The sequence below is a fragment of the Saimiri boliviensis genome, chromosome 13, assembly GCF_048565385.1.
Source record: "Saimiri boliviensis isolate mSaiBol1 chromosome 13, mSaiBol1.pri, whole genome shotgun sequence".
In the NCBI taxonomy this organism is placed as follows: Eukaryota; Metazoa; Chordata; class Mammalia; order Primates; family Cebidae; genus Saimiri; species Saimiri boliviensis.
The window spans coordinates 86,765,396-86,779,526 of record NC_133461.1 but is presented as its reverse complement, the minus strand read 5'-3'; the positions used below and the strand labels follow the sequence as shown (position 1 = coordinate 86,779,526).

The 14,131-nt window shown below is 36.7% G+C and overlaps 1 protein-coding gene across 4 annotated transcripts in view; it reads left to right on the top strand.

The window, feature by feature from the left end:
* Positions 1 to 2,178: 2,178 nt before the first annotated feature.
* Positions 2,179 to 14,131, top strand: part of TNKS (tankyrase) — a 196,608-nt gene continuing 184,655 nt past the window's right edge. For 3 of the 4 annotated variants that reach the window (XM_074383914.1, XM_074383913.1, XM_074383912.1), the window contains exon 1: positions 2,179 to 2,886. In XM_074383914.1, coding sequence (XP_074240015.1) covers positions 2,220 to 2,886 — 667 coding nt within the window. In that variant the 5' untranslated portion in view covers positions 2,179 to 2,219. The remainder of the gene's footprint in view (positions 2,887 to 14,131) is intronic. The other variant, XM_003944055.4, reaches the window with a different exon arrangement.

Genomic DNA, 14,131 nt, shown 5'->3' with positions numbered 1-14,131 from the left:
AATGGCATCTGTCCTTTCATGTTTAGAGCTAAACATTAGTAAGTATAAACCTAAACTCTATAAATACTTAATGTTAAGTACTTTTACTACTTTCTACTGGAGGGGAAAAAAGCAATTTTCAATTGATTGACTGTATTTCCAGACATGGTTTTCCAGTACAGTTTCAGTCAATTTAGTTTTTAAAAATCTCTATCCAGCAGAGACTTCCTTATTGTTATTATTTCGTACTTCTTTCTATGAGTAACTGGCCATTGGGAGACCAAATATTTCTTATGCTTCCCATTCCAGGAGGTCATTATCAAGGGGACATATGGTTTCTTATGAACAGCTAATGTATCATGTTGGTTCACCCCTACTTCTCAGTGGTTCTCTGCTCTACATCAAGGAGTTAAGATTAAAAACCAGAAGAATAAAGAAGAATGTTGTGGACTGATTTTAGTTCCACTGATGTGAGTTTGCCTATCCAGCTACACTATTTGGCAGGTGTCTACTGTGAACAGTGGCACAATTTTAACAGACAGATGGATAATGTTAAGAATTATAATCTGTAACCCTAGATTAGATTAAAATAAATGCCACTTGTAAGACCAATTATGTTCCTGACCTTATTGTATTTAGTAACTCCAAATAAACTCATCTATTTATTTAAATGGGAATATTAACATCACACAAATCACACTTAGCGATGAACACGTGATAAAATTTATCACCTGGTTTAATATTCTGCTTGACTCATCTAAGTTATTTCTCGTAGGTCATGGAATTTCCATCTGTGTCCACTCTATTGGACTAATGATGTTTGTGTATACTTCTACAATGCCTGCTTTACTATTGAACAGTAGATATGAAATGGAGTCCTGACTGAGATTATCTCATTTATGGATATATCTTTTGAGGGCAGAAAAAAAAAGTATACATAGGTAGGGGAAAGAGAAAAAGCAGTTGCTGAAAAATGGCACCTGATGGTGAGTGGACAGCAATCAGGATGTTTTGTTTTGTTGTTTTTGTGACAGGGTCTCTGTCCTCTGTCACCCAGGCTGGAGTGCAGTGGTGTGACCTCGGGTCACTGCATCCTCTGCCTCCTGGGCTCAAGTGATCCTCTCAACACAGACTCCCAAGTAGCTGGGACTACAGGAATGTGCCACTTTGAGCAGCTAATTTGTGTGTTTTTTTGCAGAGATGGAGTTTCGCCATGATGGCCAGGCTGGTCTTGAACTCCGGGGCTCAAGTGATCTGCCCGCTTCGGTCTCCCAAAGAGCTAGGATAACAGGCATGAGCTACCATGACCAGCCTAACAATCATGTTTTTATCTGCTTGGGATGTGGCAGAGGCTAAGCTAAACCAAAATTCAAAAGAAAGAATATATTCATAATTAGTTAACCTTAGGGTGAAAATAAAATTTCAGAGATAACAGAATAGAAAAAAAAATCATAATTTTAATAGTTCACACTTAATTGGACTATTGTTATTTCAGTTTTAAAGAGAGAAACACGTATAGAGCGATGAAACAGCTAGCTCAGATATCTACAACACATGGCAGAGCTGGAACGCCAATCCTAGCAATCTGAACCAGTATTTAGAAAAGAGGAATTAAAGGACGTAGAGTAAGAAACATTATAGGGAGGGGACAAGAGCTCAAGGGGACGCCTGGAAAAGAAAGTCTGCAATCTAAAAAATTACCAACGGGCTAATTATAGTTGTGTTTGACTGGCAGAGCGCTTTGTCTATGTTACCTGTTTTAATCCCGATAATAATTCTGTGACGTTGGTACTATTAGTTCCATTTTTCAGACGAGGACGCTTGATAGATGATAATCGACACATTCTTGGCTTGCTCTGAGCTGCACCTCAACAGCTGGCTCTGGAGTGAGCAAAGCGAGACTGAGGGAGACTTGGCAACAGAGCGGAGCAGGGGTAGGTAAGTCGACTGAAAGTGAGAAATGCAGGAAATGTTTCTCATGCAGGCAGAAGCTGGTTCCAGTATTCAAATCTCTCCAGCCGGCCCGCCACCACGTCACAAAGCCCGCCTCACAGTGACAAAGCCCCGCCCCGCTCCTGTGGCTGTTCTCTGAGCTCCCAATACTTCCCTCCTTCTCTTTGGCCCCTCCTACCCCGCCTAGCATCATTTCCTGTGCGCTGGATGCTGATTGGAGCGGCAGTCGGAAGTGAGGGCGGGCGGTGGGGCCGTTGCCGCAGTGACAGTGCTGGGGGAGTTCGAAGATGGCGGCGTCGCGTCGCTCTCAGCATCATCACCACCATCATCAACAACAGCTCCAGCCCGCCCCAGGGGCTTCAGCGCCGCCGCCGCCACCTCCTCCCCCACTTAGTCCTGGCCTGGCCCCGGGGACCACCCCAGCCTCCCCCACAGCCGGCGGCCTGGCCCCCTTCGCCTCCCCGCGGCACGGCCTAGCGCTGCCGGAGGGGGATGGCAGTCGGGATCCGCCCGACAGGCCCCGATCCCCGGACCCGGTTGACAGTAGCAGCTGTTGCAGTACCACCAGCACAATCTGTACCGTCGCCGCCGCTCCCGTGGTCCCAGCGGTTTCTGCTTCATCTGCCATTGGGGTCGCTCCCAACCCAGCTGGCAGTAACAATTCACCGTCGTCCTCCTCTTCCCCGACTTCATCTTCATCTTCCTCACCATCCTCCCCTGGATCGAGCTTGGCGGAGAGCCCGGAGGCCGCCGGCGTTAGCAGCACAGCACCATTGGGGCCTGGGGCAGCGGGACCTGGGACAGGGGTCCCAGCAGTGAGCGGGGCCCTACGGGAACTGCTGGAGGCCTGTCGCAATGGGGACGTGTCCCGGGTAAAGAGGCTGGTGGACGCGGCAAACGTAAATGCAAAGGACATGGCCGGCCGGAAGTCTTCTCCCCTGCACTTCGCTGCAGGTCAGAGACTTTTGAATTGTTTATTAAGGGTTTTGGGTTTGGGTGCTGGGTCCGGTTGGGACAGGAAAACAGGTTTTTGTGATGGGACAAAGTGGGGGCGTGGTCATGGTTCTTCAACATCTCACTAGAAGACAAGAGGTTCCTTCTTTTGATGGTGTCTGGGTGATGGGGGCGTGGTTGGGGGGATATGTGAATCCAAGGAATTCTTCTTCAGCGTTTGCACAGTGACAGTTGTACTCATTACAAAACTCACTGTAGTTGATAGTCTTTGTATATGGGTATGTTTGCACTTAGTTTTTAGTGTGCAGGAATAAAGTTAGATTTGGACAGCTTTAGAGTAGTTTTGTTGTTCGTGTGAAAGTTTGTTTTTACAAAGGTATGTCTCTTGAGGACACTTCACATCAAAAGAGGTTGAATACAACTCAACAAGTGTTTGAGGATCTGTTGCAGTCTTAGTAACCCAATGAAAGACGTAAATGAAGTTTTTAAAAGTTTCCCTTTTTGTAAAGGAGTTTACAGTCTAGATGGGGAGACCAAAATATGCCAATGTGAAACAACTGGAGAAGAATCTTTGGATGTGTTATATAATGACGGAAGAAATACAGGCTTTGATGTGGCCACTATTTGTTGTCTAACGTCGTTTACCTTTTGTCAGTTGCCTCAGTTTCCTCCTGGGCAAAAATCGTAAAATGATGTTGTACGAGCGTTTAGTGAGAAGTATCTGGCACAAAGTTCTCCCTCAAAAAGTGTGAATTTCTTAAACTCTGGACCCCATACTTTTTTTTTTTTTTTTTTTTTTTTTTTGCAAGTAATTGATTTTCTCTTAAAGATACCTAACATACGTTTATAAAATAAAACTGTAAAATAAAAAGAAAGGACCACAGTCTTACTGCCTAGATACCCATTGTTGATATTTTTAAAATATAGGTAATGTTAAATACATTAGAAACATTATATTAGAAATATATACGTTATACATTACACGATTCAGATAGGACAGAAAAATACAAAATGCAAAGTACCACACACTCACAAACATCAAAGATAACACACCAAAGATAACTTGTTGTTTTTTTCTATATGTCTAATATTATAACTCCTTCAGTTTGTTCTGTTAGTAGTAAAACATATGTTGACCCACTGTACTCTAGAGAGAGAGTCCTGTAGTATTATTTATTTTTACTGCAACTTGGGAGATATTGTTAACCATTTACAGATGACAAAAGTGAAGCATAGATTGCTTAAGTAACTCCAAATTCACTCAGGAAATGGTTGAAATTGAGTTTGAATTCAGGCAGTTTGATTTTAGAGCTTGTGAAATCAAGCTTAAACTGTCAGAACCCTGGATTAAGGTCATTTTTCATTTTTGGGAGTAATTGCAGTACAGAGTTCCTGTTTTGGGAGAAGTAGTAATGGGGAGGGCTTACATGCAAGAGAGTAGCTTTCACATGTTCTTTATTATAGCCCATACTTAGAAATACATTTTATATGGTCACATATGCAACTGAATCAAAAGTTTCAGGAGACAGTACTTTCCCTTAATCTATGTGTTGTCCTCTGATATTTTATATCTTATTTCATTTCATTTTTAGCAAATGCTGTTTGTGATCCATTAATGGGTCATGACCAGTGGTATGAGAAACACTTAAAGGAAATCTTTATTAGGTCACTGGATTCATTCTTGATATACAGACACTACTATTAGGGATGCAGTGAATTGAATCATAAACAGACTTTTGTCTATTTGTTTGCTCAAGGGTTTTCCTTGTTTTAGATGAAATAGCATTTCTTTTTCTTTAGGCTAAATGAAAGGCCTAAGTCTGATTTTATAAATCAGCAGAGGTGTCTACTTTTGCATACTTTATCTGAAGTTTAACTATTTTAACAAATTCTTTCACAAATCATGTAATTTCTCACCATACCATTTTATAAGTAATCACCAACCATTGAGAGTTATATTTATGCATATTAATGTATTTAAGATAAGTCACACAGAATAGTGCTTGTCTCCCAAAACACGAGTCTTCTATTTGCCATAATAGTTATCAGAGTTTTATGTATATCCAGATAAGCTAGAACATAAACAATAAATCAGTACTGTAATTATGTTGTAGTTATGAGAACCTAACCTTGAATTGGCTTTTTTAGAAAATTTTTAGCTCAGTTATGGAAAACACAATAATAAAATTCTTGATGATATAAAAACATCCTGTAGTCAGTTTGCACACTTCCATGTTTGAATGCATGACATTAAAGTTTTATTAAACTTTAGTCTTGTTTATCATGTATAGGCTGAGAAATGAAAAAAATTATCAGTTGTCTGGTTATTATGATAGTAATTGAATTGCCATGGAATAGCTGCTTTAAAGATGAGAAATTGGTAAAATTGGATGAAAAAATTTAAAAATTACAGTATTTGTTCCAGAAATATTTTAGTGTACTTAGATGATCAGGTGTTAAATACCGACACAATTATGTAACAGCAAACAGTCCTTAACCCTTAAGGAGCTTACAGTCTAGTGGGGAAGCATAAACAACAACAACAACAACAAAAGCCTACAAAGTATCTAGTGTCTAATCTGGAATGATAGGAAACGTACATTATACTCGCTATCCCAGTATATAATAGGAGCTCATATCCTTATTTTAGAGAAGTTAAGGAAGTCTTTCTAGATAGATCTTTTAAAACCAGGAATTTAAAGAGTGAGCCCAAGTTAGCCAAGCAAAGGTGGGAAGGGAGGATGTTAACTAATGTTTTTATTTGTGTTTAAAAATGAGTTTACAGTTCTATAGATTGAAATGAAACAATTTTTTTTCTTTCCAACTTTCAGGTTCAGAGGTTACATGTGCACGTTTGTTACATGGGTGAATTGTGTGTCTTGCCGGGTTTGGTGTACAGATTATGACATCACCTAGGTCATGAGCATGGTACCAGATAGGTAGTTTTTTGACTTTCACCCTCCTCCCACCCTCTACCCTCCAGCCTCAAGTAAGCCCCAGTGTGTATTACTCCTTTGTCTGTGTCCATGTGTACTTAAGGTTTAGCTCCCACTTATTTAAGTGAGCACATGTGGTATTTGGAAATCACTTTTAAACATCTCAGAAGTGGTATGAAACCATGTTTAAATCCTTATCACTTTATTTATATTATCTTAAGAATAATCATATTATTTCCAGCAGTAGAATTAAGAATCCTTTCTATCCCGTCTTGGATTTTGATAATTTGTTTAGAATATGGTTTAGAAACTGTGTTAAAAATAGAATCATCTTTTCTGCAATTAAGACAAAATCTTGTTTCCATTTTATTTTATTTTATTTCTGAAACAGAGTCTCACTCTGTCACCAGGCACCGGGCTGAAGTGCAGTGGCTCGATCTTGGCTCACTGCAACCTCCGCCTCCCAGATTCAAGCAATTCTCCTGCCTCAGCCTCCAGAGTAGCTGGGACTGCAGGCTCATGCCACCATGTCCAGCTAATTTTTGTATTTTAGTAGAGATGGGGTTTCACTTTGTTGGCCCGGATGGTCTCGATCTCTTGACCTTGTGATCCACCTGCCTCAGCCTCCCAAAGTGCTGGGATTGCAGGTGTAAGCCACCAAGCCCAGCCCTTGTTTCCATTGTTGATACAGGTTCTCGAAATACTATTTCTGATTCCTTCTTAAGATGGCTTTGTAAAAGTGATCCATTCTTTTATTGTTGACTAGAATTTATATGAGACTTTTTCTTCTACAGTTGTGGTTCTTGACCCTGGTTTTCTTTTAAAGTATAGCAGTCAAAAGAGTTTTATAAATAGTACCAATTTAGAGTGATACCTCCTTAGGTTGGTTCCCAGTAGTGACATATTTTGGTTAAGGGACCGATATATTCTGATTCCATCAATCATCTTTTTATTAAAGCATGTCAGTGTAAATGGTAGGCATCTGATGAGGTCTCTTTTTATAGAAAAATTCAAATGAGGTGGTTTTTTTTTTCCTTTTAAAGGCTTTAATAAAACATTAAATTCTGAGATTTTAATAGTATTTACATGAAATTGAAGAAATTTTGAAAGGGGCTTCCTGTTAGTTAACATATGACTTGGATTATGATAGGTAACCTGAGGTATTTTAGAATCAAAACCAGCAAAATAAGGATGCCAGGGTTTTTTTGTTTGTTTTGTTTTGTTTTAATGGTATCTACTACAATACGTATTTAACAATACAGAGATTTTTCATCTCATTCCCGACTCTTTGGATTTTTCAGCATGGCCATGCTTTTTTTTTTTTTCTCACCATTGTACAAATGTTGCTCCTGTTAATAATAGAAGTCATCATGTACTCTAAATTGTTGCCTATCAGTGGGTATTAAAATGAGTCAGAATGCTTCAGTCTTGGAGTGGGAGTTACCCTATGAATTTCATTGTCTGCAGGATCCTTGATATTACTTGTAAGCAAATACCTTGCCTCAGGGTTTAAGAAGGGTCTAATTTGGTAATAGAAGAAAGGAACCTAGTTTCATAAATATCTTCCTAGACTTGTTGGTTATAAACTGGATTACCTTGTACTTAGTGTTTTCTTAAAACCTTACACTTTTCTTAAGGTACCTCTTTAAAAAAAAGTTTACAGAGAATGTTTAGTTAGATGTGCAAAGTGTCTATCTCTTTCTTTTACCTCAGTGATACTATTTTTTGGAAACAAATTAGCTATTTATAAAATGATATGTAAATGTATCTCCAATAGCAAAAAAATTGGTAACAAGCCAACTGTTCAACTATAGAGGAATGCTTACATAAATTATAATACTGTATAATTTCTGTTACATGTGTATTACTACATAAATTCTTCTATCCATCAATCATCTTTTTATTAAAGCATGTCAGTGTAAATGGTAGGCATCTGTGCAGTTTTTCTGACTATGCTGATATGCATATCATTATCTAAGTTCAGTATTTGTGTAAAGATTTGTCTTTTACTATGAAATCTGTGCAAATCTTACGTGTACATTCACTGAGTTTTGACAAATGCAGGAACCTATGTAACTCAAATTATGACTTTCCTTGTAAAAACCTCAGAAAGTTCCCTCGTATCCCTTATCTCAATTCTGTCACTACCTCTCTTCCTTCAGGCAACCGCTATTCTGACTTTTTTTCAATTAAAAAAAACTTTATTTTTTTTTAGAATAAGAGTTGCCTGTTTTAGAAGTTCATATAAATGCAATTGTACAATATTTACTCTTTCGGTAAGGCTTAATTTGCTCAGCATAATGTTTTTGATTTTTGTAACATGTATCAATAGTTCCTTTTTACTGCTGAGTAGATTTCATTATATGAATATGCTACAGTTTGTGTATCCTTTCTCCAGCTGATAGACCCTTAAGCTGATTCTAGTTTTGGCTATTATGAATAAAGCTGCAGTGAACATTCTTCAAAAGTCCTTTTTGTGGACATGGATTTTCTTTCTCTTCAGCAAATACCCCATATTAGAATGGCTGGGCCGTAGGGTAGGTAAATGTGTGCTTTTATAAGAAACTGCCAATACCTTTTCCCAAAGTTTGGGAATACATTGGGAAATACATTGGAAATACATTCCCATCAATTTCTGAGGGTTGCTGTTGTTTTAACATGGTATCTTATGATTTTGTTTGTGGTTTTACATTTCTCTGAAGTCTAATGATGTTAAACACATTTTTATGTGTCTATTTGCTATTTATAGAGCCTTTTTTTCTTTTTGAGATGAAATTTTGCTCTTGTTGCCCAGGCTGGAGTACAATGGCACGATCTTGGCTCACTGCAAATTCTGCCTCCTGGGTTCAAGCGATTCTTCTGCCTCAGCCTCCCCAGTAGCTGGGATAACAGGCATCTGCCTCCATGCCCTGCTAATTTTTGTCTTTTTAGTAGTGGTGGGGTTTCACCATGCTGGCCAGTCTCGTCATGAACGCCTCATCTCAGGTGATGCACCCACCTTGGCCTCCCAAAGTGCTGGGATTACTGGTGTGAGCAACCACGCCTGGCCTTATATATCTTTTATGAATTTTCGGCCTTTTTTTTTTTTTCTGGACACACTTCAGTTTTATTGGGTTGTCTTTTATTATTGAGTTTAAGAGTACTTTATATGTTCGGCACACTAGTGCTTTGTCAGATAAATGTGCTAATGTTTCCTCCCAGGTTATGGATTGCTGATTCATTTTCTTACCAAGGGTCCTTTGAACAGAAGTTTTAAATTAAATTTAATTTATATATTTAACTTACGGTTATTGCTTTCTCTGACCTATCACCTATATGAGAACTTTTATCTGGCCCCAAGTCTTAGAAATTCTCATATGTATCCTATTAAAATTGTTATGATTTTAGTTACATTTTATCAGAAGTGACTGTATCCACTTCAGTATTCCTATGCTTATGCTGTGCGCGATATTTTTTCATTCATTTACTTTCAGTCTGTCTTTATATTTCAGGTGTGTCTATTATAGACAGTATATATCTGAGTGTTGCTTTTTAAGACATTCTGACAATCTGTCTCTTTAATCTACCTCATTAACTAATATTGATACTACCAATTCAAACTGAGAACTGTAGGGTTGTTACCTCTTCTGTGTTGCATCTGAACATCATTTCTTCCATACCTAGACTTTTGGTTTTCAAGGACCTGCTAAGAGCTGTTAATTTTGAAAGTCTGATGAGAATTGGAGTTTTTTTTTCCTTAGCCTTCTTTTTTCCCCACTGGATGGGCAAGGGACTTTTTTTTTCCTCTTCTATTAAAGACCAGATATTCTACTAGAGTACGTCTTGGTGTTAGTTTCTCTAGATGGATTTTCTCAGGTATGTGGTGTGCCTTTTCTTTACATAGTTTCAGATCTTTATTTCAGAAAAGTTTCTCAAATTATACTTTTTATTATTCTTCCTTTTCTTTTTATGTATATTGAAACTTTGCCTCTCTTCTAAATTTGTCACTTGCTCTATTTCTTTAGTATGGTAAGATATATGTAAAATTTACCATTAAAACCATTTTAAGTGTACCATTCAGTGGCATTCAGTACATTTGCCATGTTATGCAGCCATCACCATTGTCCATTTCCAGAACATTTTTTATCACCTTAAGTAAGCTCTGGTACCCATTAAACTGTAACCGTCTGCCCCCAACCTCTGATAACTGTCACTTTCTTTCGAATCCTATTAAATATATATATCTTCATTTTTTAAATTAACTTTATTTTTCTCCTTTCATCTTCTACTTTTCCTAAGGCAGAAGTTGGAACACTTCCTGTAAATGGCCAGTTAGTAAATATTTTACGCTTTGTAGCTGTATGGTCCCTCTCACAGCTATTCAGCTTTGCTTTTATACCATGAAAGTATTCATAGACTACATGTAAATGAATGAGTGTGATTGTGTTCCAGTAAAATTTTATTTATGAAAATAAGTGATGGGCCAGATTTGGTGTATGGGTTGTAGTTTGCTGACCTCTGTTATAAGGCATTATCTGGCATTTTTTCCATTTTTGTATTTTTTCTTGTTTAATCTTTTCTTCTTGAAGTTATTTTTCTTTTATTTCAAATTATTTTCTGGACTTTTATTTCTAACTCTGGCATATGCTATACTTTCATATCTTGTATCATTTTTGTATTATCTTTTACCTAGTGTTAAAATAATTGATTATAATTTTGTGTGTTTTGTAGGCATTTCTTTTTTTTGTTAGGTATTAATTGTCTGCAGGGATGTTATTCTCCTCAAATTCTTCTTGTAAGAATTTTGTATGTATTTGACCTCAGTTTTCTTCATTTCTCATTTTTACAGAAATTAATTACTAAATAATTTCAAGGATAAAAACAAAGGTCTGAGATAGTTAAGGTAATCTCCCTTGTCCCCTTTTCTCATGTTTGACATGCAGCTCTGGCCTAGAATAGATCAAGTCTCTCAGTAAGGTCTTCAGTATCATCTTTTACAGTAGTAGCATTTAAATTATGAAACATCATCATTTTACACCTCCGTTCATATAACCTATGAGACATTTTCTCAGGAACCTTAATCGGAGACATTTTGCTAAGGGCACTTTATAGATAAAGTGTCTTCCTGATAATCTATTTAGCCTTTTTGGTAAGTGTAGTCCAGTCACCTGTAAGGCATTCCTACCCCAACAATGAATTGAATATGTCACAGGCTAGGTATTCTTTCCTGATATAAAGTGATTAACAGTTAAGAGGCCAAAGAAATATATTGGGAGGATAGAAGGCATATCATCAAAGGCCAGGTTGTGAGCATAAATATGTTAACTATCTCAAGCTTAGAATCCAGAAGAAAAGTAATCAAGGAATGTGAATAAATTTGAGAAAATATGTTTTATGGTAATGTTAGGTTTGGCTTTGGAAAGGAATAAACGTCATCATGAGCTGTATGATGTTGAGGGGTAAAGCACTACAGTAGTTTAGTCTTTAATGTATTTAACAGCCTCCTTTTGTGTCATAGACAAGTAATTTTTGGGGTATCTTATTATAGAATATGCAGTAGATAAAATTGAAGGGTTAGTGCTTAAATTTTTATTTTTCCCCATGTCATTGTCCTTGAAGCTACTTTGGCTTACGTCTATTCTTCTGATAGCTATTTTTTGGTGCAGCCCTGCTCTTGAGGGACCTAAGACCATACATCATTAATGGAGATTTATAGTAAGAATTGAGTAGGATTAGTTAAGATAAGATGGGTTGGAGTCTGAGGGCTAGGTAAAGCCTCTCCGTATAGGGCTTGATAAATAAAACATATATGATAAAGAAACATTCAGAAATGGACTTTTAGTTTATTGCTGAATTAAAAGCATTATATCTTTAAAAAACTTGAGAAGAGTGAGTTTCCTAGGGATTTCTACTAAAGCCTAGGAGTTCAGGATAACTCTGGGCCTCATTTAAAAAAATTACTTTGATATTGAGTAATTGAGGAAAGTTTTAGGTGTTTTGTTTTTGTGTCTCCATTGTTTTTCTTTTAAGGCTTCATCGGATGTCTTAAGTTTGCTTTTCCCCACAGCGACTTACTGGGTTCTTTTCTAGAAACTTGTTTTGCCAGTTTGTTCGGGTATCTGTTTATACAATTAAAGCGTCGTGAGCTTAAACTTTTTTTTTTAAGCTGTTTTTTTCTTGGAGTGTGTCAGCTCCCCATTCAACTTACACAAGTTATTTACTTATTTTGGTTTTGGCAAAAGGGGAAATAATGTGATGTAAGATTTTTTCTTTATCCTTTTTGACTTTTCAGTATGACAAACTAAACTGCTGGTAGGTGGCAGATGTTTGGAGCTATACATTTTTTCTTCTGTTGTAGATTTTCTTTTAAAATGAAGAAGCATTTGGTAGTTAACAGATAACTTCTATGAACTACAAATCCAAACCTAACAAAATTTGTTTTGAATTTACTGATTGACTTAAAAAACCTTAAAGCTCAGCCAGTCACAGTGGCTCATGCCTGTAATCCTGGCACTTTGGGAGGCCCAGGTGGGTAGATCACCAGATCAGGAGTTCAAGACCAGCCTGGACAAGATGTTGAAACCCTGTCTCTACTGAAAATACAAAAAAATTAGCCGGGTGCAGTGGCAGGTGCCTGTATTCCCAGCTACTTGGGAGGCTGGAGCAGGAGAATCGCTTGAACTTGGGGTGGGGGTGGGTGGGTGCAGAGGTTGCAGTGAGCCTGGGCGACAGAGTGAGACTGTCTCAAAAAAAAAAAAACCTTAAAGCTTTAATCTTTGTCATTAGTTTAAAAATAAACTAAACCTCCTGATGCCTAAAGTGTGTGTATACACACTTTTTTGTGTCTGCAAATATATGTATATATAAAGCATTATATATGTGTCAACTTAGATATGTCTCATATATAGTAAGTAGACATTGAAAAGATCTAATGCCGTCATTCTAATAATATTCATTAGCTATAGAAACCATTTTGACATTCTCATCAGTCCTGTTAATAAGATGTGCAGTTCTCCTTTTCCAGATGCTTGGGTTGTTTTCATGTTGATTGTGGAAATTTGGTATTTTCAAAAGAAATTATATAGAATTACACTTAATGAATACGTTTTAGCTGTTTTTTTTCTAATGTCTTGAGAAGAGTTGCCAACTTTTTCTTCTTTGTGGGAAAATATTCTTATTTGAAAAAAGAAAACTTTTTGGATAAATTTTTAAAACTTTGAACAAGCTATCGAAACTTGTTTGCCTCTTTCTTCCTCCATCCCCAAAACACACAAACTTAATAGAAAAATGTAACTGTTATATTAATTTTATGAAAGCAGATAAATATTTGATATATAATAAGAGAACTTCATTATTTAGTTCAATGAATTGCTTGTTTTAGGTTCTCTGTAAGTATTTGAACAAGTAAACTTTTTGAGCTAATGCTTCTGATTTCTGATCTTCTGACTTTTTTAAGTGCATAAATAATAATCCTCGTATGTTAGTCCAGTCTTTTGTCTTTAGAGTACAAGGTCACATAGCTAGCTTTTAAGTGATGGTGCCAGATTTAAACCCAATCTGGTTGTCCTAAAATCATTTGGTCTGTGCTACTCAAATGGAGAGTTGGTAGCAATGAGAAATAAAATCTGTATTTTGTGTTATTTTATAATTTGATGTTTTTTATTGCTTTCTTAACTTGGTTTTCTAATAAAAGTAATTTTACAAATTTTGGAAAGTACAGTAAAAAGTAGTCCATCATCTTTTTACCCCAAGGCAGCTATTCCTTCCAGTCCTTCTCTTAGGTATTTAGAGTACAACTTTTTTGTAAGTATGGTATTAGAACATTTGCAATTACTAGAAAGTTGGGGCTATCTGATCTTCTGTTCAATTAATTGTTTTTATAAACATAAAAAGTGTGATTGGAAATAATCTTAGAAGAACCTCATAATTAAATGGAAGAAGGAAGGATATTTTGCAACTACATTCTTTAAAAGACCATTTAGATTTGTTAGAAAATCTTGCAGATAAATTTTGCTGTATGTTTTGACTCATGGAGGAAGAAGTTAAAATTTTTTTAACAGTAGATGAAACATTGGAGTTACAACAGTTTGAAAGTATGTAATGCCACTGAACTCTATACTTAAAAATGGTTATGATGGTAAATTTTATATTATGTATATTTTACCACATTTAAGTGGAAGAAAATGGGGGTACTATAGTGGACATTTTAGTCTCTCTATTGTCCTGGACAGTTTAATATTACCAACATGAAATATGGAAAATAGTATATTTAATGGAACGAATCTCAGCAGTTATATTGAGGACACTTCATCTTACCTTGCAATTCATAT